Source organism: Saimiri boliviensis, chromosome 13, assembly GCF_048565385.1.
Source record: "Saimiri boliviensis isolate mSaiBol1 chromosome 13, mSaiBol1.pri, whole genome shotgun sequence".
Classification (NCBI taxonomy): domain Eukaryota; kingdom Metazoa; phylum Chordata; class Mammalia; order Primates; family Cebidae; genus Saimiri; species Saimiri boliviensis.
The window spans coordinates 78,392,335-78,419,321 of record NC_133461.1 but is presented as its reverse complement, the minus strand read 5'-3'; the positions used below and the strand labels follow the sequence as shown (position 1 = coordinate 78,419,321).

Here is a 26,987-nt window from a genome sequence, read left to right as displayed (position 1 = left end):
TTTGAAAGGTGGTACCATTTTATTTAGTGTTATAGGAAATTTTGGGTTACTTCTTAAAAACAAAACCAAAGAAATTCAGAAGTCCCAAAGAAAGCAAGCAGGAAATAATAATTCTAGAATCCAAACACGCTGAGCAATCCTTCATTTGGAGGAAGGGGGCGTCAGTTAAGCAGCTCACACAGTAGATACGGAGAAACCACGGAGTTGAGTTTGGTGTGGATACTAGAAATTAAGTTCTCCACCTAAGGCAATTAATTTTTTAGCCGTGAGGGATAATGAGTAGTTCTAGAAAAAGAAAAAAGTTGACTGGGAGAAGGGACCGAGAGGGAGGATGGCATGTCATTTAACATCAAATTGCCTCTCTCTACAGTATGTGGCTGAGCATCATGGCCAGTCCTCCCTCTCTGCCCCGTTGAACTCCCACTGTTAGCAAAACTGAGAAGCACACACCTGTATCTCCTTCATACAGGCACGTGCACACACCCCTGTATCTCCTTCATACAGGATTGTGCATAGCCCTCACCAATCAGGGCCCACAGCTGTCACTATGGCAATGGGCAGACTTGCTCCGCGTCCACTCTGGCTTCTTGATGAGGTGAACACACTAGAATAAGAGGGAGGGCAGGACACCGGCCAAAGCCTGAGGAATGAGATTATCTGAAACAATTGGGCAAAGGCTGGACATGTCAGAAAGCTGATCTCCGACTGCAGTTTATGGGTCATGAATCTGATGCTTCCCTCAAGTCCTGACTGCTCTTTCTGGAGGCAGCCAGGCCAAGAAATGAGCTGCTCCGGCTTCTCCAGAGCACAGCCGCCTCCCAGGGCCCGCGGGCATCTGCAGCAGTTGGAAGGAGGTCCCAGCTCTTCTGAGACAGAGCCTATTTGTAGGATTCTCCAGTGCTCCAATTCACAAATATCTGCTAATGGCTCAGAGCAGGCTAAAGCTTCTCCTAGATAACGCCTCCCCACAAACTGCCTCCTCAGGGACAGCTGTTAACTGAATGACCTCCAGCTTATCTACTTTGGGAGGTGCAGGAATGCTATAAACTGAATTTTTTCCCAGCAGCAGCACAGAAGCCAGGCACCCTTGAGTCAATTGTCCTTCATTGTCCAGAGCTCCCAAGTGGCACTTCAGAGCACAGGAATTCACTCCTTCACCCAGATGTCCCTCTCATGTGGACCGAGTCACACGCCCCAGGTCCCAGCAGCAGACATGTCCAAACCACCGTCCTCACAAACACTGCAGGTCTCCACACCAGCTCTCCACTGGAGGACACCTGCCCCCAGTGCACTTGGGTTATCACAGTAAAAATACATTTATATCAAGTAAAAAACATAATGCGGGACAAATATATACATGTACATTTTCTGTCTGTCTTTCTTTTTTTTTCTTTTGAGACAGAGTTTCACTCTGTTGGCCAGGCTCCAGTGCAGTGGTGTGATCTCGGCTCACTGCAACCTCCGCCTCCCTGGCTCAAGCGATTCTTGTGTCTCAGCCTCCTGAGTAGCTGGGATTATAGGTGTCCACCACCACGCCCAGCTGATTTTTTTATTTTTAGCAGAGATGAGTTTTTGCCATGTTAGCCAGGCTGGTCTCGAACTCCTGACCTCAAGTGATTGGCCCGCCTCGGCCCCCCAAAGTGCTGGGATTATGGGCATGAGCTACCGCTATGGCATCCAGCCATACATGTACGTTTTCAGAGTTCAAGTGACTACAGTTTTCTTTATAAGTATGTAAATAAATTTCATAGCACTACAAAAATACAAGTCATCTGAGAAGTTTACAGTGGTCCCAGTACTGTAGGAGAGAATTAAATAAAATAAAATAGCAGTAGATAATTAAAAGCTAATTAGATAAATCAAGTTACAGTATCATCCTTCAGATTAAAGTGCGCTGATAAAACCAATGCTACAGCACACAAAATTCTGGAACGGGATTCCGCTGCCAATAATCTTGCCTCTTACCCTCAATGTAACAAGGACATACATAAAATAGATTCCTGCTTTAATAACGGCTATCATCTCCACCCCCACCCATGCTATTGGCCTGTGTTATTCTTCCCCTAAGAGAAATGTCAAGATTTGATGAGATTCTATCACAGCCAGAAAAAAATAAGCAATACCAGAAACATTCTAATTCCAGTCTTAAGTGAGTAACAACAAAATTACCTGAAAAATCTGAACTGGTGCTTTTAGCTAAGAAGGAAGCAAGCATCCTAGTTTAAAAAAAAAAAAAAAAAAAAAAAAAGTCTATAAATCTAGTTTTAAAAATACAAATCCAAAAATGAGTATCATTTTCTTGCTCTGCACAATTTCATAACAAGGGGGTAAAATGGTGGTGAGTCTATTCATGAAGGAAATGGAAAAGAAGCAACTATCTGAGGGCTGAGGCATACCTGTTTTCTACTGACTTTTTTTTTTTTTTTTTTTTTTTGAGACGGAGTTTCGTTCTTGTTACCCAGGCTGGAGTGCAATGGCGCGATCTCGGCTCACCGCAACCTCCGCCTCCTGGGCTCAGGCAATTCTCCTGCCTCAGCCTCCTAAGTAGCTGGGATTACAGGCACGCACCACCACGCCCAGCTAGTTTTTTTGTATTTTTAGTAGAGACGGGGTTTCACCATGTTGACCAGGATGGTCTCGATCTTTCGACCTCGTGATCCACCCGCCTCGGCCTCCCAAAGTGCTGGGATTACAGGCTTGAGCCACCGCGCCCGGCCGACTTTTATCTTTTATTAACTATATTAAGCCCTTCACTACAATTTCCCCAGTATCCGAGAAATAATTTGGGTTTCCTTTTGGGCAGGGACTGAAACTGTTCAAAGGACAGACATACAGATGCAGTCCAATCCCTTTGGGGTCCAATCCATGGTCTCCTGTCCCCTGCACAGTGAAGGGACTTTTTTTTTTTTTCCTTCAGAGTCTCGCTCTGTCACCAGGCTGGAGTGCAGTGGCAAGATCTCGGCTCACTGCAACCTCTCCCTTCCTGGTTCAAGCGATTCTCCTGCCTCAGCCTCCCCAGTAGCTGGGACTACAGGCGCCCACCACCATACCCTGCTAATTTTTGTAATTTTAGTAGAGATGGGGTTTCACCGTGTTGGCAGGATGGTCTCCATCTCTTGACCTCGTGATCTGCCTGCCTCGGCCTCCCAAAGTGCTGGGATTACAAGCATGAGCTGCTGCACCCGGCCTCTTTCTTTCTTTTTTTTTAAAGATGGAGTCTCACTCCTGCCCAGACTGGAGTACAATGGCACAATCTTGGCTCACTGCAGCCTCCATCTCCCAAGTTCAAGCAATTCTCCTGCCTCAGCCTCCTGAGTAGCTGGGATTACAGGCACATACCACCACACCCAGCTAATTTTTGTATTTTTAGTAGAGATGGGGTTTCGCCATGATGGTCAGGCTGGTTTCGAACTCCTGACCTCAAGTGATCCACCCGCCTCAGTCTGGCAAAGTGCTGGGATTATAGGCTGGCCTGAAGGGGCTTCTTCATCTTGGGGAGCTGATGGACCCTGCCTCTGCTGCTCACAAGGAGTGTTGCTGAGGAAACCAGGGCACCAAGCAAAGGCACAGGGAAAAGGGCCAAGTAATCCTACTGACATCATTCCACACCTGCCAGAACTCTGTTAGCGAGTGTGTGGGCCACTCAATCCCCTAGCAAGGCTCTGAACAGGCTGGTGTAGCCAGCAGGAACCCGGCTGTCATAAGAGGAGGGGCTTTAACCAAGTTCATCAAATCGAATAAAAGGTGATTCTTTAAAGTTCCGGGATTCTAGTTTTCCTATCTCCAGTAGAAGGGCCCCGGACCTGAACAGAGCACGTTTTAAGGCGAGCAAGTAGTAAAAGTTGATGTTTAGAAAAGGCCGCTTGTTCAAACCCTGAAAGGCACACTCAGAGGCTTTCTCTAAATGCCTCTGCTTCCATCGAAAAACCAGATCCAAGTCTGAGAAGCTGGGTAGGTTTACACGGTATCAAAATTTAACATCTGCAGCCAAAAGCCACACCTGAGCTACTGAAAACCCAAGAAAGTACGTGTATGTAACACAGCACCAATCGCGTGGGCCTTTTCTCATTTAAAGCTCTCAGGTAAGCTTTAAGAACTGTAGGATACATATTAAAAAACATCTCAGTATGAAAGAAAGAAAACCCCAGTGTTAAAATACATGAACACCTCCTGCGCCATCTGAATCTCGGGCTCAGGATCAGATCTTATGACCATGTCTCTGGTGGGCATAAAATATTTACAACCTAGCTAAAGGCACAGTGGCATTTAAAAATAAAGCCTTGGGAATGTACAGTAAAAGATTCATTGTAATCATTAGCCTGGCTTCCATTGGTGGAATTCACTCTTGCCGATAACACGCAAGGGAGATGGCAATTTGGAGCCTGCTGGCTGGTTATCAGGCAGGGCAAGTCCTTGACCCCGGGAGCGGGTGAAAGCGAACTCTCAGAAACGTCTTGTTGGTTTTTTTCCTGCTGATTTACATCTTTCCTGCTTTTTTGCCAACCTGGGTTGGGATGCGGAGGATGTTAGGGGTTTCTTCCATGACTCTGACGAGCAGGTTGTCAATGTAGTCCTCCAGCTCGCGGACCTGGAACTCCTTCTTGCTTATTGTTTCCTTCTGTTTGAGGACCAGCTGGATCAGCTCATCATGGGTCAGCTGCGCGTAGGCAAATGCAGGGTCCGAGGGGCTGTATTTCTTTCGAGAGAAGGAACAAGTTGGAAAAAAGGAGTTATCAAAGCAGCACAGAAATCTAAAACCTGAAAGAAGTATAAAGGAGGAAAACATGACTAGTGATCTGGGTCTCTTAGGAATCTGTTTTCTTTCTTTTTTTTTGGATACGGAGTCTCACTCTGTCACCCAGGCTGGAGTGCAGTGGCGCGATCTTGGCTCACTGCAACCTCCACCTCCTGGGTTCAAGTGATGAATACCTCCTGTACCATGGGAATCTCGGGCTCAGGATCAGATCTATAACCATGTCTCTGGTGAGCATAAAATATTTACAACCTAGTTGTAATATTTACATAAAATATTTACAACCAAGTCCACGGTGGCATTTAAAAATAAAGCCTTCTCGGCCGGGCGCGGTGGCTCAAGCCTGTAATCCCAGCACTTTGGGAGGCCGAGGCGGGTGGATCACGAGGTCGAGAGATCGAGACCATCCTGGTCAACATGGTGAAACCCCGTCTCTACTAAAAGTGCAAAAAATTAGCTGGGCATGGTGGCGCGTGCCTGTAATCCCAGCTACTCAGGAGGCTGAGGCAGGAGAATTGCCTGAGCCCAGGAGGCGGAGGTTGCGGTGAGCCGAGATCGCGCCATTGCACTCCAGCCTGGGTAACAAGAGTGAAACTCCGTCTCAAAAAAAAAAAAAAATAAAATAAAGCCTTCTCAGCCTCCTGAGTAGCCAGGACTACAGGCATATGCCACCATGCCTGGCTAATTTTTGTATTTTTTAGTAGAGACAAGTTTTTACCACGTTGGCCAGGCTGGTCTTGAACTCCTGACCCCAGGTAATCCTCCTGCCTCAGCCTCCCAAAGTGCTGGGATTACAAGCGTGAGCCACTGAGCTCAGCCAGGGAATCTGTCTTCAATTCACAGTGAAAACAGGCTGTTGACTGATGAAGTTTTCTGGAAAGGGCCAGATAGCACATATTTGAGCCTCTGTGGGCTACAGATGGCCTTTGTTAACATGTTCTTCCTTGGTTTTTTGGTTTGTTTTGTTTTATTTTGTTGTATGACCTTTTAAAAAACCATACTTGGTGCATAGGCGAGGACTCTGGGCTTGACTCTGGGTTTGGGTTTTAGGCAATGTCATAGCGGAAGGACTGAGTCTTCCAAATGAGTACTCACTTCTCTGGGAACACTAGGAGCTCGCACAACCAAACACCTGGTCTCAAGGCTGGAGACGAGCCCCAAGCCAGAGGAGGCCCAGTAAGACACAGCTGTGACTGAAGGTACAGGTGGGGAAGAGCTGACACAGCCGTGACTGAAGGTACGGGGGCAAGGACTCTCCTTCCAGGGCAGCAGGTTTGAGGTCCAGCCCAGACCATCCGCTCCTGCTGAAGCGGTGCTCAGAAGGACTCGGTGAGCAGGTAGATGCCGTGGACACCCAGGGACCCCACTTCATATCATTTCATACTTGAGAAACATGTGCAGTCAGAGCCAGGCGCCACTGTGCCCTGTCCTCATCTGTGGCCATCTAGGCACACCCTTGGGTACACAGCGGTCTGTCCCAGAGCTGAGTGTTCCAATCCCAAAGAGAGCACGTACCCCGTGGAGTCACTGTGCTTTATCAGCATTTATAATCTGGGGCCCTTGGAGTCCAGCTGCAAGCCCAAGCAGCTGCACCGTGAGGAGACTCCAGGTAAAGCTTAAATGAAAAGTCACACGCTGTGCAAGTCCCCAGTAAGGAAAAAAAAAAAAAAAAAAAAAAGGAACTTTTCTTGAAATCTGTAGCCTGAGATCCACATGTTTAAATAATCAAGATGATTTTGCTGGCAGAACCCTGAGGCAGGAATGGCTTGAGTGCCCTAAGGGTCTAATGGTTTCCCTGTCTACCAGGAGGGCTAAGAGACGACTTTCTCCAAGAATCAACACTCGCTCCTCAGTGACATGATAGGAGCCCCAGTTCAGTCCAGTGACACGAACTGCCTGGACACGACAGGAAGTCAGAGGAGGGATCCCAGCCCTCCCATCCCGGCCAGGAACAGAAGCATGATGATGGTGGTACTAACTTAGACACAACACCAACATTTCCATAGACAGAGCGGGCTGAACCCCACGCAGGCCGCACATTCAGAGGTGAGACGCTGGACTGCTTTTCCAAAATCTGCTTCTCCCCTAATCTTCGTGTTTTTTTTTTTTTTTTTTTTTTTTTTTTTTGAGACGGAGTTTCGCTCTTGTTACCCAGGCTGGAGTGCAATGGCGCGATCTCGGCTCACCGCAACCTCCGCCTCCTGGGCTCAGGCAATTCTCCTGCCTCAGCCTCCTGAGTAGCTGGGATTACAGGCACGTGCCACCATGCCCAGCTAATTTTTTGTATCTTTTAGTAGAGACGGGGTTTCACCATGTTGACCAGGATGGTCTCGATCTCTCGACCTCGTGATCCACCCGCCTCAGCCTCCCAAAGTGCTGGGATTACAGGCTTGAGCCACCGCGCCCGGCTTAATCTTTGTTTTTTAAAAACTTTGAAGGCATGCATTCACAGCGCACCTCATCTGGGCCTCAGTCACTGTAGATGTGGCTTCCCAAACAATATATCATTGAAAATGTGCATGTCTGGAAAAGAGTCCTGGAGATTGGTTGCACAACAATGTGAACATACTTAATATCTATTTTTTTTTTCCCCCCCACAGAGATGGGATCTTGCTATGTTGCCCAGGCTGGTCTCGAATCCCTGAGCTCAAGTGATCCTCCTACCTTGGCCTCCCAAAGTGCTTTGATTTCAGGCGTGAGCCACCACACCTGGCCTTACATTTCATATCAAGGAAAAAAAGTCACCTCTGTAAATAACGGCAAAGAATATGTCCTCAGGGATTTTAGATTACACCTCTGTCATATAAGAATCTTACTTTTTTTTTTTTTTTTTTAAGATTCAATACATAAGATATTCTGCATGGAGTTTGAGAGAAAGAAAGATGCAGAGGCTGACACCTGTAGGGTGTCATAGAATTCCGACACCTAACATTTGGGTCTCTTTATGTTTCCTGGGATTCTTTTTTTTTTTTTTTTTTTTTTTGAGATAGAGTGTCACTGTGACACCCAGGCTGGAGTACAATGCCACGATCTTGGCTCACTGCAACCTCTGCTTCCCGGGTTCAAGTGATTCTCCTGCCTCAGCCTCCCAAGCAGCTGGGATTACAGGCCGCCCACCACCACATTCAGCTAATTTTTGTATTTCTAGTAGAGATGGAATTTCACCATGTTGGCCAGGCTGGTCTTGAACCTGAAGTCACATTCTGACCTCAAGTGATCCACTTGCCTCGGCCGCGCAAAATGCTGGGATTACAGGCGTGAGCCACCATGCCCGGCCTTCCTGGGGTTCTTCATGATACGTTTTATAATGTCAGCCTCATATGAAATAGAGTTTTACAGCTTTTTACTATTAGTAAGCATTTTTTCCGTCATAACATTTTAGCAAAAATTGCTTTTCTAATGGATACTTAAAATCCCATTATATTTTAACTATTCCTCTATTACTAGATAGTTATGTTATTTTCAATTTGTATAATTATATATAACATTTTTATCAAGATGCATGAACATAATAAACCTTTGGTCATATCTCTAAGTACTTCCTTAAGATAAATGCATAGAATTGAAAACGTGTACACACTTAAGGTACTTCATACGAGCCAGGCACAGTGGCTCACACCTGTAATCCCAGCACTTTGGGAGTCTGAGGCGGGCGAATCATGAAGTCAGGAGACAGAGACCATCCTGGACAACATAGTGAAACCCTGTCGCTACTAAAATACAAAAAATTAGCCAGGTGTAGTGGCGCGTCTGTAGTCCCAGCTACTCGGGAGGCTGAGGCAGGAGAATCTCTTGAACCTGGGAGGCAGAGGTTGCAGTGAGCCGAGATTGTGCCACTGTACTCCAGTCTGGGCACAGAGCGAGACTCTGTCTCAAAAAAAAAAAGGTACTTCATACAAACCATCAGTTATTTAATTTGGATTCTGTAATTCAAAGGGAAAAAGGAAAATTATAAAACAATCCAGCTTTATAAAAAGTGAGTAATGGTCTTGGAGAAGACGCGCAGAGAAAATACCCAGGAATGCAAGAACGAACAGTGCCCACTGTCACGTATTTCCCACCAGGATTCTTGTCCTGCACTTTTCCTTTTACATAGTTGTGATAATGACACACACTCAAATATGCATCCAACTTTTTCCATATCACAGATGATTTTTGGATCAAGTTGGCTTTACTATTTTAAAATGGAAATGTTAAAGCCACCTGGGTAAATAATACACTCCCAGTTATAAATCATCTATAAAGGATGGAGGCCCTAAAACAACAAGCAAGAAAAAAAAATCACTGTAGTAACGATCCAGCTAATGTTTCATAACTTTAGCTATGCAATTTCTTTCCCTGAAATCTCTCTTTGCAACATTCCAAAGAGACGTTATCTTTATAAATACTGTCTTATGCCTTAACACAAAGCATCTATCATGTGGCAAGCCAATAGCTGAGCCTCCAGGAAACGTCCCCTATTTACTCTGAATGTTTACTAGGCATGGTCCAGAACCAAGAGATGTGTTGCAGGCAGGCAGCGGGGCGGCGGCCAGGCTTACAAATCATGAGCAAAATAGGCGCCAGTTGCCTTTGTTTTGAGCTAAGTTCTCTTAGGGCCAGGAGGTAAGCACCTGAATAAAATGAGCTTTGAAGAGGGAATAAGATGGGAGTCAAAGGTCTCACTAACTTCCCAGAAACAAGGTGTTTGTTTCTCTTTGGAGCTGCACTGCATTCCACAGTAAAAGGAAGAGGGATGGGAAGCTGCTGAATGATTCATTTTCATTGCCGTCCCGTTTTTGCTGTCATTTTATCCCATTTCCTGATAAATATCATTAACTCCAGGAAAATGAGTGCTGCCTCTTCTATCTGCAACAACCACACAGAGCCAGGCAAGCTGGCTGACATATTGTAGCTTTTTTGGCTAGGGCTGAAATGTAGTAGGTACACAGTTCTGGCTGTGGCTGACAATTTTGAGACCAATGCTTACCACCTTCCCTGTCAGTGTGTCCTACAAAGAAAGAGAAGGGGCCGGGCACAGTGGCTCACACCTGTAATTCCAACACTTTGGGAAGCTGAGGCAGGTGGATCACCTGAGGTCAGGAGTTTGAGACCAGCCTGACCAACATAGTAGAACCCCATCTCTACTAAAAATACAAAAAAAATTAGCTGGGCATGGTGGTTCATGCCTGTAATCCCAGCTGCTTGGGAGGCTGAGGCAGGAGAATCACTTGAACCTGGGAGGTGGAGGCTGCAGTGAGTTGAGATCACGCCACTGCACTCTAGCCTGGGCAACAGAGCAAGACTCTGTCTCAAAAAAAAAAAAAGAAAGAAAGAGAAAGTGAGGCAAGATGGTAAGAAGATGTTAACTTGTTTTCAGCAATCATCAGTTATGATTACTTGGCTTCTTTTACCAAAAACTTGGACTTCTAGCTTCCTGTGAACTTTTATCCCGGCTCTTACTGGCAGATGTGCAATGAAGCCAGAGGAAATATCAACCATCCAGCACTTGAAAAACACTTTCAGCCAAGCGTGGTGGTGCATCTGCAGTCCACGCTACTTGGGAGGCTGAGGTAGGAGGATCACTTGAGCACAGGAGTTCGAGGCTGCTGTGAGCTATGATTGCACCTGTGAATAGCCATTGCCCACCAGCCTAGGCAACAGAGCAAGACCCCATCTCCATTAAAAAACAAAACAAGGCTGGGCGCAGTGACTCACTGTGAGTGACCGCTTGAGCACAGGAGTTCGAGACCAGTCTAGCTAACATGGTGAAACCCCATCTCTACTAAAAATGCAAAAATTAGCTGGATGTGGTGGCAGGCACCTGTAATCCCAGCTACGCTGGAGGCTGAGGCAGGAGAATTGCTTGAACCCAGGAGGCAGAAGTTGCAGTGAGCCAAGATGGTGCCATTGCACTCCAGCCTGGGCAACAAGAGCAAAACTCCGTCTCAAAAAAAAAAAACAAAAAACAAAAACAAAAAACTATTCAATATCCAGAGTCCATGGGACTGTAAAATCTATGATGAAATTAAACTTTAGCAGCTCCGAACTAAATAAAACTAAGGTTTATTTCTACAGACTGCAGTTCCCAGTGTCAGCTGGGAAGTCCTTCTCTACATATTTGAAATACAACACACATCCTTGGCCCTAAAGGTCACCAGTCCCTCAGTAAATCACTCTCTTCTAGCACAGATGATACTGAATTGAAGACCAGGGATCTGCAGCAAGGCAGTATTCTAAATCCTTCAGATTTGAGAACCAGAAAGGGCAGGATGAAGACACTCTCAGGTAGAGTTCACCTGGGAGGCTGGTTTTGTATTGTGAGGAGCTGCTTTTTAATGTTAGCCCATGCTTTTCAAAGAGAAGAGACCCTCCAAATAAGCAAGATATTTCCTGGAAATTTAGCGTAAGGAAATAATCTAAAAGAGGAGAAAAAGTTCCATATAGGAAGTTGTTGACTATAGTGTTAATTCATAATGAAAAACAGAAAACAGGCTGGACATGGTGCCTCTTGCCTGTATCCCAGCACTTTGGGAGCCCTAAGCAGGCCTATCGCTTGAGCCCAGGAGTTTAAGAAAAGCCTGAGCAACATGGTAAAACCCCACCTCCACAAAAAATACATAAATTAGGCAGGTATGGTGGTGCTCGCCTGTAGTCCCAGCTACTTGGGAGGCTAGGGTGAGAGGATTGATTGGATCCAGAAGGTCGAGGCTACAGTGAGCCATGATCATGTCACTCTACTCAGTCTGGGCAACAGAGCAAGACCCTTTATCAAAAGAAATTTCCTGAATTTGATGAATGTCCTTACTGTTAGGAATATTTAGGGGTAAAAGGAGCATGAGGTAGGCCAGGCACAGTGGCTCATGCCTGTAATCCCAGCACTTTGGGAGGCCAAGGCAAGCGGATCACCTGAGGTCAGGAGTTCGAGACCAGTGTGGCCGACACAGTGAAACACTGTCTCTACTAAAAATACAGAAGTTGGCCGTGCATGGTGGTGCACACCTGTAGTCCCAGGCTGCTTGGAAGGTTGAGGCAGGAGAATTGCTTGAACCCAGGAGGCAGAGTTGCAGTGAACCAAGATCATGCCACTGCACTCCAGCCTGGGTAACAAAGCAAGACTCCATCTCAAAAAAAAAAAAAAAAGACTGGGCGCGGTGGCTTAAGCCTGTAATCCCAGCGCTTTGGGAGGCTGAGGCGGGTGGATCACGAGATCAAGAGATCGAGACCATCCTAGTTAACATGGTGAAACCCCGCCTCTACTAAAAATACAAAAAATTAGCTGGGCATGGTGGCGCGTGCCTGTAATCCCAGCTACTCAGGAGGCTGAGGCAGGAGAATTGCCTGAACCCAGGAGGCGGAGGTTGCGGTGAGCCGAGATCGCGCCATTGCACTCCAGCCTGGGTAACAAGAGCGAAACTCCGTCTCAAAAAAAAAAATGTTCCCTGATTTTGATGAATGTCCTTACTATTAAGAATTACTCACTTAAGTATTTAGGGTTAAAAGGAACATGAGTTACCCAACTTACTTCCAAATGATTCCAAAAAAAAAAAAAAAATTATGCCAACACGTGTGTGTGTACATCCAGCAAGAGAGAAGGGAGGGAGAGGAAGCAGAGAGGTTGAGACTGCTGGGCAAATCTGGTCAAATGTTAACTGCTTGTGAACTGGGAGGAAGCGTTTGAAGGAGCTCTTTGTACTGTTCTTGGAACTTTTTTTTTTTAACATTTGGAATTATTTCAAAATGAAGTTACCAAAAAAGTATATATGCAATGATTGCAATTATCAGAATTTTCCATTCTTGCCAAAAGAAGGGAAATGTGGGAAGAAAATCCCTGAGGTGAATGGGCCAGATTGTGGGTGACATCTTCTTCTCATTAAAAAGAAGGGCCAGGCTGGGTGTGATGACTCACGAGTGTAATCCCAACACCTTGGGAGGCCAAGGTGGGAGGATCGCTTGAGCCCAGGATTTCAAGACCAGCCTAGGCAACATCGCAAAGCCCCATCTCTGTTAAGAAGGAGAAGTCTTAAATAAACTTTTAAAAAAAAGAAGGGTCACTGTCAATCATGTCGCTTGAGACACAAAAATTTAACAATAACTAAACAAGTATAAGGTAATACAGAAATTATCCAGTGGAATGTCTAGAAGTTTCCCAAGTTTATCCAAAGACTCCAGAGGTACAGCTAAGTGGCTCCTGCCACCACTGGCTGCCCAGGGAGAGGTATACAATGGTGACTATGGAAATGGGTGCTCTGTCAATCCCTAATGAATGCACCAGCTTCCCAGAAGACATACCTTCATCATGGCCTCGTTGTTCAAGTTCTCACTGATGATGGTAGCAGTTCCCAAGCTGGAGTTAGCAATCTTGGTGGCTGTTGCGTTCATTGGCTTCACAGGATGAGGTCTAAAGAGAAGGGGAAAAGAATCTTTAGACCTTCCTGTCACGGCAAAACTGAGCAACTGCCCACCGAAAAGATGGCAGCCAGTAAGCCAGACAAGTGGCAGGTGGGTCACACACTGTCCTCATCTATGGGCCAACACACTCCAATGTCTTCAGTTCCTGTGGAAACAAAAGCAGTCAGGACTGGGCTGCCACATGCAAGCCAGCAAAGCACGTCCTTTCCCAGGTGTCCTGATGTCCTCAACGGGACCCTTGGTCTTGTTACAAACATCAGGTGAACATTAAAGGCAATCTCTTATTTTTTTGAGGCAACCAGAGCCTAGGTATTCACTGTGAAACTCTGCAGAGGCTTCTGTTCCTCTACAGTAAAGAGAGTTCAGAACAAACATGTAAGCTTCATGACAGGCAGTGCTTGAAGAAGTTTTTGACACTGCTAGATGCTACTACCACTCAATGCCGGTTAGTTCTGAGACTGTTAAGATATTGGTGGCATTGCGTTTATGCGATGTGACAGCCTCAAATCCGACTGTGCAGAACAATTCCTAAACTCTATTTGAAGACTATTATGTCCTTGCTATAAACACAGCAGTGTTTTGAGGTATTCCCACCACAAGGCGCAGTCCTGTCAGCAGGTTGTCACATCAGAACGTCTGTGTGGTTAGAAAGCGTAACCTCTGCAGTTAGAAAGCCAAGCAGACATTGCTCACATCACAAAGACAGTCTCCCCCATTGCTCACCTGTGCTTGGCTGGCGCCGTTCCAGCGCTCGGCTGAGCTGAGACTGGATGTGTCTCCGAGGGTGAGACCCAGGCCTGGAGGGGTGGCTTCCTCTTGCCAAAATTCTCAACTCTACCAGCGGAGCCCTCTGCTGTGGCTTTTTTTTGAGATTCTGCTGTGCTAGTGTGGTGAGTGTCAGAATGTGCAGAGCTGGGGAAACTGTGTGTGGCAGGAGAGGTCTCAGAAGGGGAGGGGCTGGGTACAGGATTCTCCAGGGACGTGCCAGGAGGCGGGCTTGGACTCCCATTTCCCATTGGTTTTTCTTCCTCACCACCATTGAGGCCTGGCAGCTGTTTATCCAAGTTTGAACTCTTGCCAAGTTGTGGTTTATGAATTCCGAACCCTGTGGTGTGGTCTGAAGGAGCTGTCACAGATGCTTGGGGTGCTTGCGGCCTGAAATCACACAGGCCCTCCCCCAGTGCCAACCCGTCTGCTTCACCACTCGGCCCCTTTCCCTTCTCTGGACAAGGGAGTACCATGCTCGGGGACGAAGCTCCTACGTCCAGAGCTGACAACTCTGCTGTCTCTCCATCATCTTTAGCCTGAGCGTCATCTTCAACCTGATCTACTCTTTCATCATCAGATGCAACTTCAGGAATGGAAGGAAGACTTAAGTTCAGATCGGCCATGATTGGGGATTTAATATCTGAGGCAGACTGAAGGTCACTCAAGGGATCAGACAATAAACCTTCGTGGTCACTGGCCTTGCTCTGATACTGAGTCACAAGGGCATCGCCTCCCTCCGTCCTAAAGATTGGCGTGTCTTTTGCTGAGCTTGCATCTCTCGTGGGGCCTTCGGAGAAACTCTCCTCCTGGGAGGGGAGGAGGAGGTGATCAGCCAGGGAGGCTGGCGTACCGCAAGTCACCGGCCCAGGCATGGTCACCAATTCCCTCTCTGAGTCCTCTGCATGGGGAGGAGCAGGAGGTTCCCTGTCAGATGGGTTTCCAGCGACAGCCCATGCAGCGATCAGCTCCTGGGGACAACTATTGTGTTCTTCCACCAGCGGGGCGGCTCTCTCCACTGCCTCTTCCGTGAAGAGCTGCTCAGAGAACGACACGCGCTTCTTGGTTTTCTTCTGGCCCTCACCGAGGTTCAGACCCGTCTCTTCCAGCTTCCGCACCATGGAATCAATGGAGGGGACCCATTCTCCCACCGGAAGAGGGGGCGCCGCTTCTTCAACTGCATCCCTAGCTTTGCTCTCCGCAAGAGACCCAGCCTGACTCTCCAAGTCTCGGTCTCCTCCTGCCGCAAGCTCCCCAGCGGGGCTCGCAGCTCCATCCCTGCTGAGTGAAAGGGCAGGCGGTACCTCTCGGGCCTCTCCAGATGTTGAGCTGTAGTCTTGTTTTCTGCAGGGAAACCTCGGAAGTTCTCCCTTTCGTTGTCCCATTTCAGGCTGCTCCTCTAACTCAAGGCTACCGGTGTTCTTCTCTGTGCCTGTTTCACAGGTCCTGCGCATCGGAGAATCTTCCGCCCCTTTATTTGCTGGAATGGGTGGCTGCTTGGAAAGTGGTCCCAGGGCAGAAGAACCGGAATTTAGAACTGGTGTTAAACTCTCCCGTTGCCACGCTGGCTCAGGGAGCAAGGGTGGTTCTTCAGACTTGGCCTGGCCCCTGTCTGTGGGAGGCCAGCTTTCAATTGGAGTAGATGTGGAAATGGGAGCTGCTATAGGAGATGAGACAGAGGAGAAGACAGAAAGACTCTCAGAGGACTGTGTGTCTGCACCACGTCCCAGTGCAGAGGGGACAGGTGCCTGGCCAGAACTAGAAGGGAGAGGAGGAGGAGAGGAAGGGGAGTCAGTGGGGGAAGGAAGCCTGGCTGTGGGTTGCGCCTCCGGAGACACTTCCAGTCTGCAAAAAGGACAAAATCTGCAAGTCAGTGCAGATGCATCGTGAGGGACAAAGCACACAAAACTCAAGTCATTCACCAGGAGAGAACGTCTTTACACTTGGGGCAGTACCTGAAGGAGTTAAAAAAGGAACACTAGCCGGGCACGGTGGCTCACGCCTGTAATCCCAACACTGCAGGAGGCTGAGGCAGGCAGATCACCTGAAATCAGGAGTTCAAAACCAGCCTGACCAACATGGTGAAAGCTCGTCTCTACTGAAAAATACAAAAATTAGCTGGGTGTGGTGGCGCACGCCTGTAGTCCCAGCTACTCGGGAGGCTGAGGCAGGAGAATTGCTTGAACCTGGGAGGCGGAGGTTGCAGTGAGCCAAGACTGTACCACTACACTTCAGCCTGGGAGACAGAGGGGGACTGTCTCAAAGAACACTAACATTTAACATACACAACAGACACTTTGATAACCAAGCAGATCTGCCACACAAAGGTCTGTTGCAATAGAGATGAAAAGATCCCAGGAAAGCAACTGCCTCTGGTCTCTTGTGGTGATTAACACAAGGCTGGGGCATTTGATTATTACAGGACAAAGTACACCTAAAAAGTTCAAAGTGGTTAAAGATATAACACAAAGCCACAGGCACAGATGTTTAAGAGGAACAGTGTGTATGTGTGCATGTCAAAGTAAGCAGAATCGCTAAAAATATCTCTCACCCCCCAGACCACAGAAATATTGTCAGTGTGAATGAGATCACATGGAAAAAATGGAACCTCCCAAGGCTCACCCCAGCTCTTACAAGAAGGGGCAGAGCAGACACAGAGAACTGTCACAGGCACACTCAAGAGAGGACCGAGGGTCTCTCGTGCCAGAAACCAGTGCCAAAGTGCAAGGAGGCAGGACAGGATCTGGCTTATGGGCAAACGTGCAATAACAACTTCATAAACACAGGTTCCGCATACACCACAATGCAAACCCAGCATTCCCAATTTGCAACACCCAGAATCTGCTACCAACCATTTCATTCCACTGAGATCTGATAATCTGACGGAGATGACAGACCATGCCTGCTGGGCAGTAGCTCTGGGCTAAGAAACATCACTGCAATTTGTACAGGGCAGGCCAGGCTGGCAGTAGGGACTGGTTAAAAAAATAATAATTTAGAGCACTTTGGGAGGCCGAGGCGGGTGGATCACAAGGTCGAGAGATCGAGACCATCCTGGTCAACATGGTGAAACCCCGTCTCTACTAAAAATACAAAAGATTAGCTGGGCATGGTGGCGCGTGCCTATAATCCCAGCTACCCAGGAGGCTGAGGCAGGAGAATTGCCTGAACCCAGGAGGCGGAGGTTGCGGTGAGCCGAGATCACGCCATTGCACTCCAGCCTGGGTAACAAGAGCGAAACTCCGTCTCAAAAAAAAAAAAAATAATAATAATAATAATAATAATAATTTAGGCCAGGTGTGGTGGCTCACGCCTGTAATCCCAGCACTTTGGGAGGCTGAGGTGGGTGGACACAAGGTCAGGAGTTCAAGATCAGCCTGGCCAATATGGTGAAACCAACCTCATCTCTATTGAAAATATAAAAATTAGCCAGGCATGGTGACAGGCGCCTGTAGTCTGAGCTACTCGGGAGACTGGCACAGGAGAATCACTTGAACCCGGGAGGTGGAGGCTGCAGTGAGCCAAGATCGTGCCATTGCACTCCAGTCTGGGCATCAGAGTGAGATTCCATCTCAAAAAATTATAAAAATTAAAAATAATAATAATAATTTAGACCAGCACACCTCTGGCATATTCAGGTACTAAGATGTCATGGAACCAGGAAGATCTGATCTAACGTAAGCTTGAAAACTGCCAGTGGCAAGGTAGAAATGCCCTGCATGAGAAGAGCCAAAACTCACCGGGGCTTGACAGCTCTGGTCTGGGGAGCCCTTGCAGAGGGAATTGGAGGTTTCGGTTCAGACTCGGCCTCTGGCTCAGCTTCCGGTTCTGTGATCTCCACATCTGCAAAGGGGTTCAGTGAGCTGCCCGGTCTGGAGACAATAATCGCAGTATCTTTCTCGGATCTTCTCACAACTTCTTCAGCAGGCCCAGGCGCATCCTCCCCCGGCTTAACCCCCATCAGCGTGCCTTCCTTTTCCCTCCCTGAGACGGTGAGAGAGTTTTCACCTTCACTGCCCTTAGCCACGTCCTTCTTCCCCGTCACCAGAGACAGCAAAGAGGACCTCTTGCTCTCCGGCTTCTTGCTCTCTTTGGCTTCTTTTGGGGCCTCCGAGTTTGCAGGGGCCGTGTTTTCCCTGAGGTCCCCACTGACCGGCGGGATAGGTCGGTAGGATGGCAGGGTCATAGACTTCAGGGAGTCCTTGGTGGAAGATTCGGAGAGCCTCCTGTCAGAGGACAGCCCACCTCCTTCAGCAGGCTCCTTCCAAGACCGAGCCACCAGGTTCTCGGTAGATGAGAACAAATGCTTCTTCCTGAAGCCCTGCGGGGATGGGGAGGAAGACGGGCTGCTGTCCTTGGTCTCACCCTTGGCTTCTGACTGCTCCAGGTAAACATGGTTCCCATTGATACAGACATTAGAGCGGGAAAGGACGTCATTCTTAGACCGAAGGCCACCAAGAAAGGAAAGTCCTTCCTTCTTGGGAAGGGTGAAATTGACCTGGTTCAGTTGCTTAAGATCCGTACTCGCTGTTCTCTTGTGTGACATGACTTTGGGAAGAAAAACAAAGAGCAGAAAGGCGGTAAGACATTAAACAAGTGGTCTGCAGCATGGGGGTATCTGTCAATGTCTGGATACATTTTTGGTTGTCACACTTGAAGGGGGTGTGCAGCTATTTGAATTAAGCAGATGGAGGATAAGGATGATGCTGAACATCTTACAATGTACAGCACGCTCCTCCTACCACCCCCCCATGACAAAGACCTGTCCAAACTGTCCACAATGCTGAGCCTGAGAAACCCTGGATCAAACCAATGTAAAGGGCAGCACTCTTCATAGTAGCAGAATCTGGCCAGTGGGAGGGATTGAGACATTGAAATTGAAGTTCAAACTATGCAATTATGCCAGGTGCAGTGCCTCATGCCTCTACTCCCAGCAGTTTGGGAGGCTGAGGAGGGTGGATCACCTGAAGTCAGGAGTTCGAGACCAGCCTGAATAACATGGTGAAACCCTGTCTCTACTGAAAATACAAAATTAGTTGGGCGTGGTGGCGCATACTTGTAATCCCAGCTACCTGGGAGGCTAAGCCAGGAGAATTGCTTGAACCCAGGGGATGGAGTTTGCAGTGAGCTGAGATTGCGCACTGCACTCCAGCCTGGGCAACAAGAGCAACACTTCATCTCAAAAAACCAACAAACAGACAAATAAAAAAACCACAAGTAATTCAGAGCTAAAGGAAACAGATTCCTTGGCTTCTGATGGGCTATATTCCATGGGGGTTAATCACATCACAGGAACTAAATAACTACCTGATGAATTAATGAAATAGCAGAATTACTATAAGGTTCCACGATTTTGCTCTTGGAAAAAAAAAACCTTGGAGACACTCATTCTGTTAGCTCTAAAACTTGTACTAATGGACATCAGTTATAGAGCCAAACACTCTGGAAAGGGAATTTCTGCATTCTTAGAAACCAGAGGGCTTAGAAATAGAGAGGGCATCACAGCCGTGTGCAGTGGCTCACACCTGTCATACCAACACTCTGAGAGGCTGAGGCAGGAGGATTGCTTGAGGCCAGGAGTTTCAGCCTGGGCAAAATAGTGAGACCTTATCTCTATTAAAAAAAAAAAAAATTTTTTTTAAATTACCAGGTGTGATGGTGCACACCTGTAGTCCCAGCTCCTCAGGAGGCCAAGGTGGGAGGATCCCTTGAGCCCAGGAGTTGGAGGCTGCAGTAAGCTATGATTGCGCCACTACACTCCAGCCTGGGCAATAGAGCAGACCCTGTCTCTAAAATAAACAAACAAAAAATATTTAAAATAAAAAGAAACAGGGCATCTTTTTTTTTTTTTTTTTTTTCATTCTGTCACCCAGACTGGACTGTGGTGGCATGATCACAGCTTACTGCAGCTTCTACTTCCTGAGCTCAAGCAATCCTCCTACCCCAGCCTCCTGAGTAGCTGGGACTACAGTTGTGTGTCATCACACCTGGCTAATTTTTGTATGTTTTGTAGAGATAGGGTTTCACCAAGTTGCCCAGGCTGGTCTTGAAATCCTGGGCTCAAGAGGTCTGCCTCCCTTGGCCTCCCAAAGTGCCGAGATTACAGGAGTGAGCCACCACACCTGGCCTTAGAGAGGGCATCATTTGTTTTTTTGTTTTGGTTTTTTGAGACGAAGTCTCGATCTGTCGCCCAGGCTGGAGTGCAACGGTGCGATCTCGGCTCATTGCAACCTCTGCCTCCTGGGTTCAAGCAATTGTCCTGCCTCAGCCTCCTGAGTAGCTGGGATTACAGGCCCACACCACCATACCCAGCTAATTTTTGTATTTTTGTAGAGATGGGGTTTCGCCATGTTGGCCAGGCTGGTCTTGAACTCCTGATCCCAGGTGATCTGCCCGCCTCAGCCTCCCAAAGTGCTGGGATTACAGGCGTGAGCCACTGCACATGGTTAGAGAGTGCATCTTAACCAAGATTATTCACCATTATCAACGCCACCGCCACCATGATATTGTAACTGAGGAATTGAATTAAACTCTTTATCTTAAGATTTGTCCGTTTCTTCTCTCTCAGAAGGAAGCAGGCTAAGTGGAGGAAGAGAGGTCAAGAAAGAAGAGGCAGAAACTCACCATCTGAGGCCGAGGAGGATTCATCCTCATTATCATCTTCCTCCCACTGGGACTGAAAGTCTCCGGGACGAAGCTGCACTTTTTCTGGCTTTGATGTCGGCAGGACAGACATGGACTGGGAAAGGGGCGTTTTCTGCAGATTCGACTTGGAAAACAGGGTCTTGATCTTTGATTTCTTCTTCTTGTCTTTGGGCACAGACTCATCATCGCTGTCGACTGAGGGTGTCGTGCTGGGGACAATGGCAGAGGCGGTGTCCGACCCACTGTCCTTATTCTTCCCCTTGATCTTGTCCTTCAGTTTTCCAAATGGATTCCGAGACTTGTCTTTCATGGAAAGATCAAACATGCTGGCGGTCATATTGTTTCTCATAAACTGGATGTCAACTTCAATTTCTCCTCGCTCCTTGTCTTTCTTTCCTGGTTTGGACTTCAGCTTATACCACCTGAAAGGAGAAAGGCTGAGGAGTTACATTGGAATGAAACAGAGTGCAACAATGTGCACAATCCCCATGAACTGCCTCTCTTCTCTGCTACCAGCAACCTGTTCAATGCAGGCATTCTTAGGTTTTCTCTTTGGGGAGATCCAGATGAGAGCAGATTTTTTTTTTTTTCTTTTCTTTTTTTTTTTTTTAAGACAGTCTTGCTCTGTCACCTAGGCTGGAGTGAAATGTTGCGATCTCGGCTCACTGCAGCCTCTGCCTCCCAGCTTTAAGAGATTCTTCTGCCTCGGCCTCCTGAGTAGCTGAGATTACAGGCACTGGTCACCACGTCCCACTAATTTATGTATTTTCAGTAAAGATGGGGTTTTGCCATGTTAGCCAGGCTGGACTCAAACTCCTGACCCTCAGGTGATCTGCCTACCTCAGCCTCCCAAAGTGCAGGGATTACAGACATGAGCCACTGCACCCAGTAGAGAGCAGAATTTGCACTTTTATTTGTATTTCTTTTGTTCGTTTTATTTTATTTTGCACTTTTATTTTTGAGAATACGTGCACTAGAGACAAAGATATGATCTGGTGTTGTACTTAGCGTATAATAATGTAAAATCCTGATTCAATAAAGAGCTCATTCTAAAAATAAAGAAAAAAATATTCCATGGAATCACTTCCGATGACTGAAGTTTCCCTTCAGTAGAATAAAAATGCAAAGATCAGGACCAGGCGCAGTGGCTCACACCTGTAATCCCAGTACTTTGGGAGGCCTAGGTGGGTGGATCACAAGGTCAAGAGTTCAAGAACAGCCTGGTCAATATGGTGAAACCCTGTCTACACTAAAAATATAAGAAATTAGTCAGGTGTGGTGGCATGTACCTGTAGTCCCAGCTACTCGGAAGGTTGAGGTGGGAGAATCACTTGAACCCAGGAGGCAGATGTTGCAGTGAGCTGAGATCATAATGACACTGCACTCCAGCCTGGGGACAGAGTGAGACTCCATCTCAAAAAAATAAATAAATAAAGCAAAGATCATATACAAACAGCTAAGAAGGGTGGCATGCAATTGTGTAATTAAATCTCAGAGAAAAGCAAGTTTGTAGTAAGAAATAGTCCCTGCTAGGGAGTAATAAAACATACAAGACAGATTTTTTTAAAAAAAGGTGGAGGAGGGTGCTGGGCATGGTGACTCACACATGTTAATCCCAGAGCTTTGGGAGCCTGAGCCAGGAGGATCACTTGAGGCCGGGAGTTCAAGACCAGCCTGGGCAACACTGCAAGACCCCATCTCTATAAAAAATTAAAAATTAGCCGGCATGGTGGTATGCTCCTATAGTTCCAGCTGCTCAACATGAGCCTAGGAGTTCGAGGTTGCGGTGAGCTATAATTGTACCACTGCACTCCAGTCTGGGTGACAAAGCAAGACCCTGTTTCTAAAAATAAATAGATACAAATAAAGAATTTTTAAAAAGAGTGTAATAAGGCCAGGTGCAGTGGCTCAAGCCTGTAATCCCAGCACTTTGGGAGGCAGAGGCAGGCAGATCACCTGAGGTCAGGAGCTCGAGACCAGCCTGGCCAACATGGCGAAACACTGTCTCTACTAAAAATGTAAAAATTAGTCAGGTGTGATGGTGAGTGCCTGTAATACCAGCTACTCAGGAGGCTGAGGCAGAAGAATTGCTTGAACCCAAGAAGCAGAGGTTGCAGTGAGCTGAGAGCCTGGCACTGCAACGGAACCAGACTCCATCTCAAAAAAAAAGAGTGAATCAGTCAGTTAGAAAATGACAAACACTATATGAGTCTGCTTATGTGAGGTTCCCGGTGTAGTCAAATTAATTGAGGCAGAAAGTAGAATGGTGATTGCCAGAGAAGGGGAAGGAAAGAATGAGGAATTAATGTTTGATGGGTATAGAGCTTCAGTTGGGGAAAATTTAAAAGTTCTGAAGATGGATGGTGGTTATCGTCACATAACAGCACAAATGTCCTTTTTGTTTGTTTGTTTTGGAGGCGGAGTTTTGCTCTTGTTACCCAGGCTGGAGTGCAATGGCGCAATCTCGGCTCACCACAACCTCCGCCTCCTGGGTTCAGGCAATTCTCCTGCCTCAGCCTCCTGAGTAGGTGGGATTACAGGCACACGCCACCATGCCCAGCTAATTTTTTGTATTTTTAGTAGAGACGGGGTTTCACCATGTTGATCAGGATGGTCTCGATCTCTTGACCTCGTGATCCACCCGCCTCGGCCTCCCAAAGTGCTGGGATTACAGGCTTGAGCCACCGTGCCCAGCAGCACAAATGTTCTTAATGACACTGAACTGCACACTTAAAAATGGGGCCATAGGCCGGGCGCCGTGGCTCACGCCTGTAATCCCAGCACTTTGGGAGGCCGAGGCGGGTGGATCATGAGGTCAAGAGATCGAGACCATCCTGGTCAACATGGTGAAACCCCGTCTCTACTAAAAACACAAAAAATTAGCTGGGCATGGTGGCGCGTGCCTGTAATCCCAGCTACTCAGGAGGCTGAGGCAGGAGAATTGCCTGAACCCAGGAGGCAGAGGTTGCAGTGAGCCGAGATTGCGCCATTGCACTCCAGCCAGGGTAATGAGCGAAACCCTGTCTCAAAAAAAAAAAAAAAAAAAAAAAAAATGGGGCCATAAAAAAATTTTTAAAAATTTAAAAAATAATAATAAATAAATAAATAAATAAATAAATAAATTTTAAAAAATAAAAAAATAATAAATAATATAAAAAAATAAAATAAATAAATAATAAAAAAAATTTAAATAAAAATAAAAAATAAAATAAAATAAAATAATTTAAAAAATTAAAAAAATAAAAATAAATAAAAATGGGGCCAGGAGTGGTGGCTCCCACCTGTAATCCCAGCACTTTGGGAGGCTGAGGTGGGCAGATCGCTTGAGGTCAAAAGTTTGTGACCAGCCTGGCCAACATGGTGAAACCCTGTCTCTACTAAAAATACAAAAAATACCCAGGCATCATGGCACATCCTGTAATCCTAGCTACTCTAGAAGCTGAGGCAGGAGAATCGCTTGAATCCAGGAAGCGGAGGTTGCAAGTGAGCTGAGATCACGTACTGCACTCCAGCCTGGGCGACAGAGCAAAATTCTGTCTCAAAAAAAAAAAAAGGGATAAAATGGTAAATTTAATTTTATATACGTTTTACCACAATAAAACAAATGGGGAATTGAAAAAGAAGCCTTCTTCCCTAGCTTAATAATCAGAAAAAGGAGCATTTCAAACACTATCCAAGTATTACACTTGGTCATTTGCGATCTACTTCAAGATGTGGCAAAGGACATAATATAAGTCTAGCTCCACTGAGAGACAAGCTTCCAAAAAAGGAAATCTCCTCATGACATTCATTTTCCATCTAAGAGCCCTATACCTTTAGTGAAGTGTAAGAATGTGAGCCAGGCTGGGTACAATGGCTCACACCTATAATCGCAGTGCTTTGGGAGGCTGAGACAGGAGGATTGGTTGGATTCAGGAGTGGGATCTTGCTTTGTTGCTTATACTGATCTCAGTCTCGCTCTGTTGCCCAGGCTGGATGGAGTGCAGTGGCATGATCTTGGCTCACTGCAACCTCTGTCTCCTGCATACAAACAATTCTCCTGCCTCAGCCTCCTGAGTAGCTGGTACTACAGGCGTGTGCCACAATGCCCGGCTATTTTTTGTATTTTTAGAAGAGACGGGGTTTCATCATGTTAGCCAGGCTGGTCTCAAACTCTTGAACTCAAGTGATTCACCCACTTTGGCATAAGCCACCAAGCTCAGCTAAAAAAAATTTTTTTTAATTAGCTGGGTGCAGTGGTGCACGCCTATAGTCCCAGCTACTCAGGAGGTTGAGGCAGGAGGATCACTTGAGTCCAGTTCAAGGCTGTAGTAAGAGCTATGATTGCACCACTGTACTCCAGCCTGCAAAACAGAGTGAGACCCTATCTCTTAAAAAAAAAAAAAAAAAAAAAAAATTAGCCCAGTTAGTAGCAAGACCATACAATGGGACAAATAACTCCAAATATCTGGTCTATAAAGAGTTGTCCACCAGGTCACCCTCGCAAACTGAGATGTCACATTCTGATGTTCTTTTCAGTGACCTATTTAAGGGCCAAGGGTTGTGGGCTTTAAGGAAATGATGGTTTTGCCCAAACGAGCACAACTTCCTCTTTCCCCTTCAGCTGTGGCTGGCGACTTGCTCACAGGGCAGATCCCTGCCCCCACTGCTATGGCTCCTTCAACACTTAAGAGGGAAGGTGCAGGGGAAAGTAGAAACCTAACACCTAAATAGCACCTACGGTATACCGACACTGTATACGCTCAGAAATATCCTCATTTCAGCCTCACAAGAATGACACGGAGTGGCTATTATTCCCATTTTACAGATGAAGAAATTGAAGCTCAGAAGTCTGAAAATTAGCACAGTCTTGCAACCATTATGGAGTTCAGTTAGGATTCCAAATCAGTTTCCCCAAAGCTCCTATTCTCTCCCCTACAGCAAGATTCCTGCTTTAAATTCTCTCCTAATTTACCTTTGACAGGTCATCTCTTGTAACATAGAGAAAGGAGGGCACAAATTTAAATTCTTTTTGAGAAACATTTAAGCTTCTAATTTATTTATTTATTTATTTATTTATTTATTTATTTTTGAGACGGAGTTTCGCTCTTGTTGCCCAGGCTGGAGTGCAATGGTGCGATCTCAGCTCACCGCAACCTCCGCCTCCTGGGCTCAGGCAATTCTCCTGCCTCAGCCTCCTAAGTAGCTGGGATTACAGGCACACGCCACCATGCCCAGCTAGTTTTTTGTATTTTTAGTAGAGACGGGGTTTCACCATGTTGACCAGAATGGTCTCGATCTCTCGACCTCGTGATCCACCCGCCTCGGCCTCCCAAAGTGCTGGGATTACAGGCTTGAGCCACCGCGCCCGGCTTAAGCTTCTAATTTAAATGTCCAAAGAAGAAAGAACAGGCTTGGCGCAGTGGCTCACCCCTCTAATTCCAGCACTTTGGGAGGCCGAGGTGGGCAGATCACGAGGTCAGGAGTTCAAGACCAGCCTGACCAACATGGTGAAACCCCACCTCTACTAAAAATACAAAAATTAGCTGGGTGTGGTGGTGCATGCCTGTAGTCCTAGCTACTTAGGAGGCTGAAGCCGGAGAATCACTTGGGGGTTGGGGGGCAGGGCGCAGAGGTTGCGGTGAGTCAAGATCGCACCACTGCACTCCAGCCTGGGTGACAGAGCAAGACTCCATCTCAAAAAAAAAAAAAAAAGAAAGAAAGAAAGAAGAAAGGGAGGAAACTAACACAGCCTGCCATCAGTTGTAAATCATTAAGATGACTTAAAGGCGAGTACACAAAGTCATCAAGAACTTAAAATGAATTCACAAAATACAGCCAAGAAAGGATAAAATTACATGAGCTATAATTTTGGACCTTTAGGAGAGAATCTCTTATGGTTTTTATAAACCCAATCCAGAGCTGGGCAAGCAGGGAGTGGTAGCTGTTAACAAGATGCAAGGCCTTTTTTTTTTTCTTTTCTTTTCTTTTGCAACAGAGTGCAGTGGTGGGATCATAGCATACTGCAGCCTCGAACTCCTGGGCTCAAGCGCAAGATGCAAGGTCTTTATACACAAAGTCACTCCTGCCAGCCTAGTGTCTTTCCAATCCCCTTTCCAGGGCCTGGCCTGGAATAGTTTGCATATTTGTCACTTCGGTTTTGAAAGGATTATTTGTATTTTTCTGACAGTCATGTGGTAAATGGTAGCCTTGGTGATGAAGGGTGTTTAGCTTTGGTAAATACCAATTGTAGGCACCTGAAAAGGAGAAGTTGCTAAATGCTGACTGAGGAGGTTTCGATGACCTCGTCAACCGCAGGCGGGCAGCACGCTTCACCTCCCCAGCCAGGGCAGGAGCAGCAGGCAAGCCTTCTCCACGGCCCTTCCACGCAGCGCCTTCTATTAACCCTCCCTGGGGATGCAGAAATGCAGCAGGCCTCCAGAGAAGCTGTCAG

At 46.8% G+C, this 26,987-nt stretch overlaps 1 protein-coding gene across 2 annotated transcripts in view; it reads right to left on the bottom strand.

Annotated features, from left to right (window-relative positions):
• Window positions 1–26,987, bottom strand: part of RAB11FIP1 (RAB11 family interacting protein 1) — a 44,308-nt gene continuing 17,321 nt past the window's right edge. The window contains exons 2-6 of one of the 2 annotated variants that reach the window (XM_003938113.4): window positions 20,534–20,976; window positions 17,650–18,457; window positions 13,868–15,754; window positions 13,025–13,133; window positions 1–4,696 (exon numbers count right to left, since the gene is read on the bottom strand). In XM_003938113.4, the coding sequence (XP_003938162.3) occupies window positions 4,478–4,696; window positions 13,025–13,133; window positions 13,868–15,754; window positions 17,650–18,457; window positions 20,534–20,976 (3,466 nt within the window). In that variant the 3' untranslated portion in view covers window positions 1–4,477. The remainder of the gene's footprint in view (window positions 4,697–13,024; window positions 13,134–13,867; window positions 15,755–17,649; window positions 18,458–20,533; window positions 20,977–26,987) is intronic. The other variant, XM_010348702.3, reaches the window with a different exon arrangement.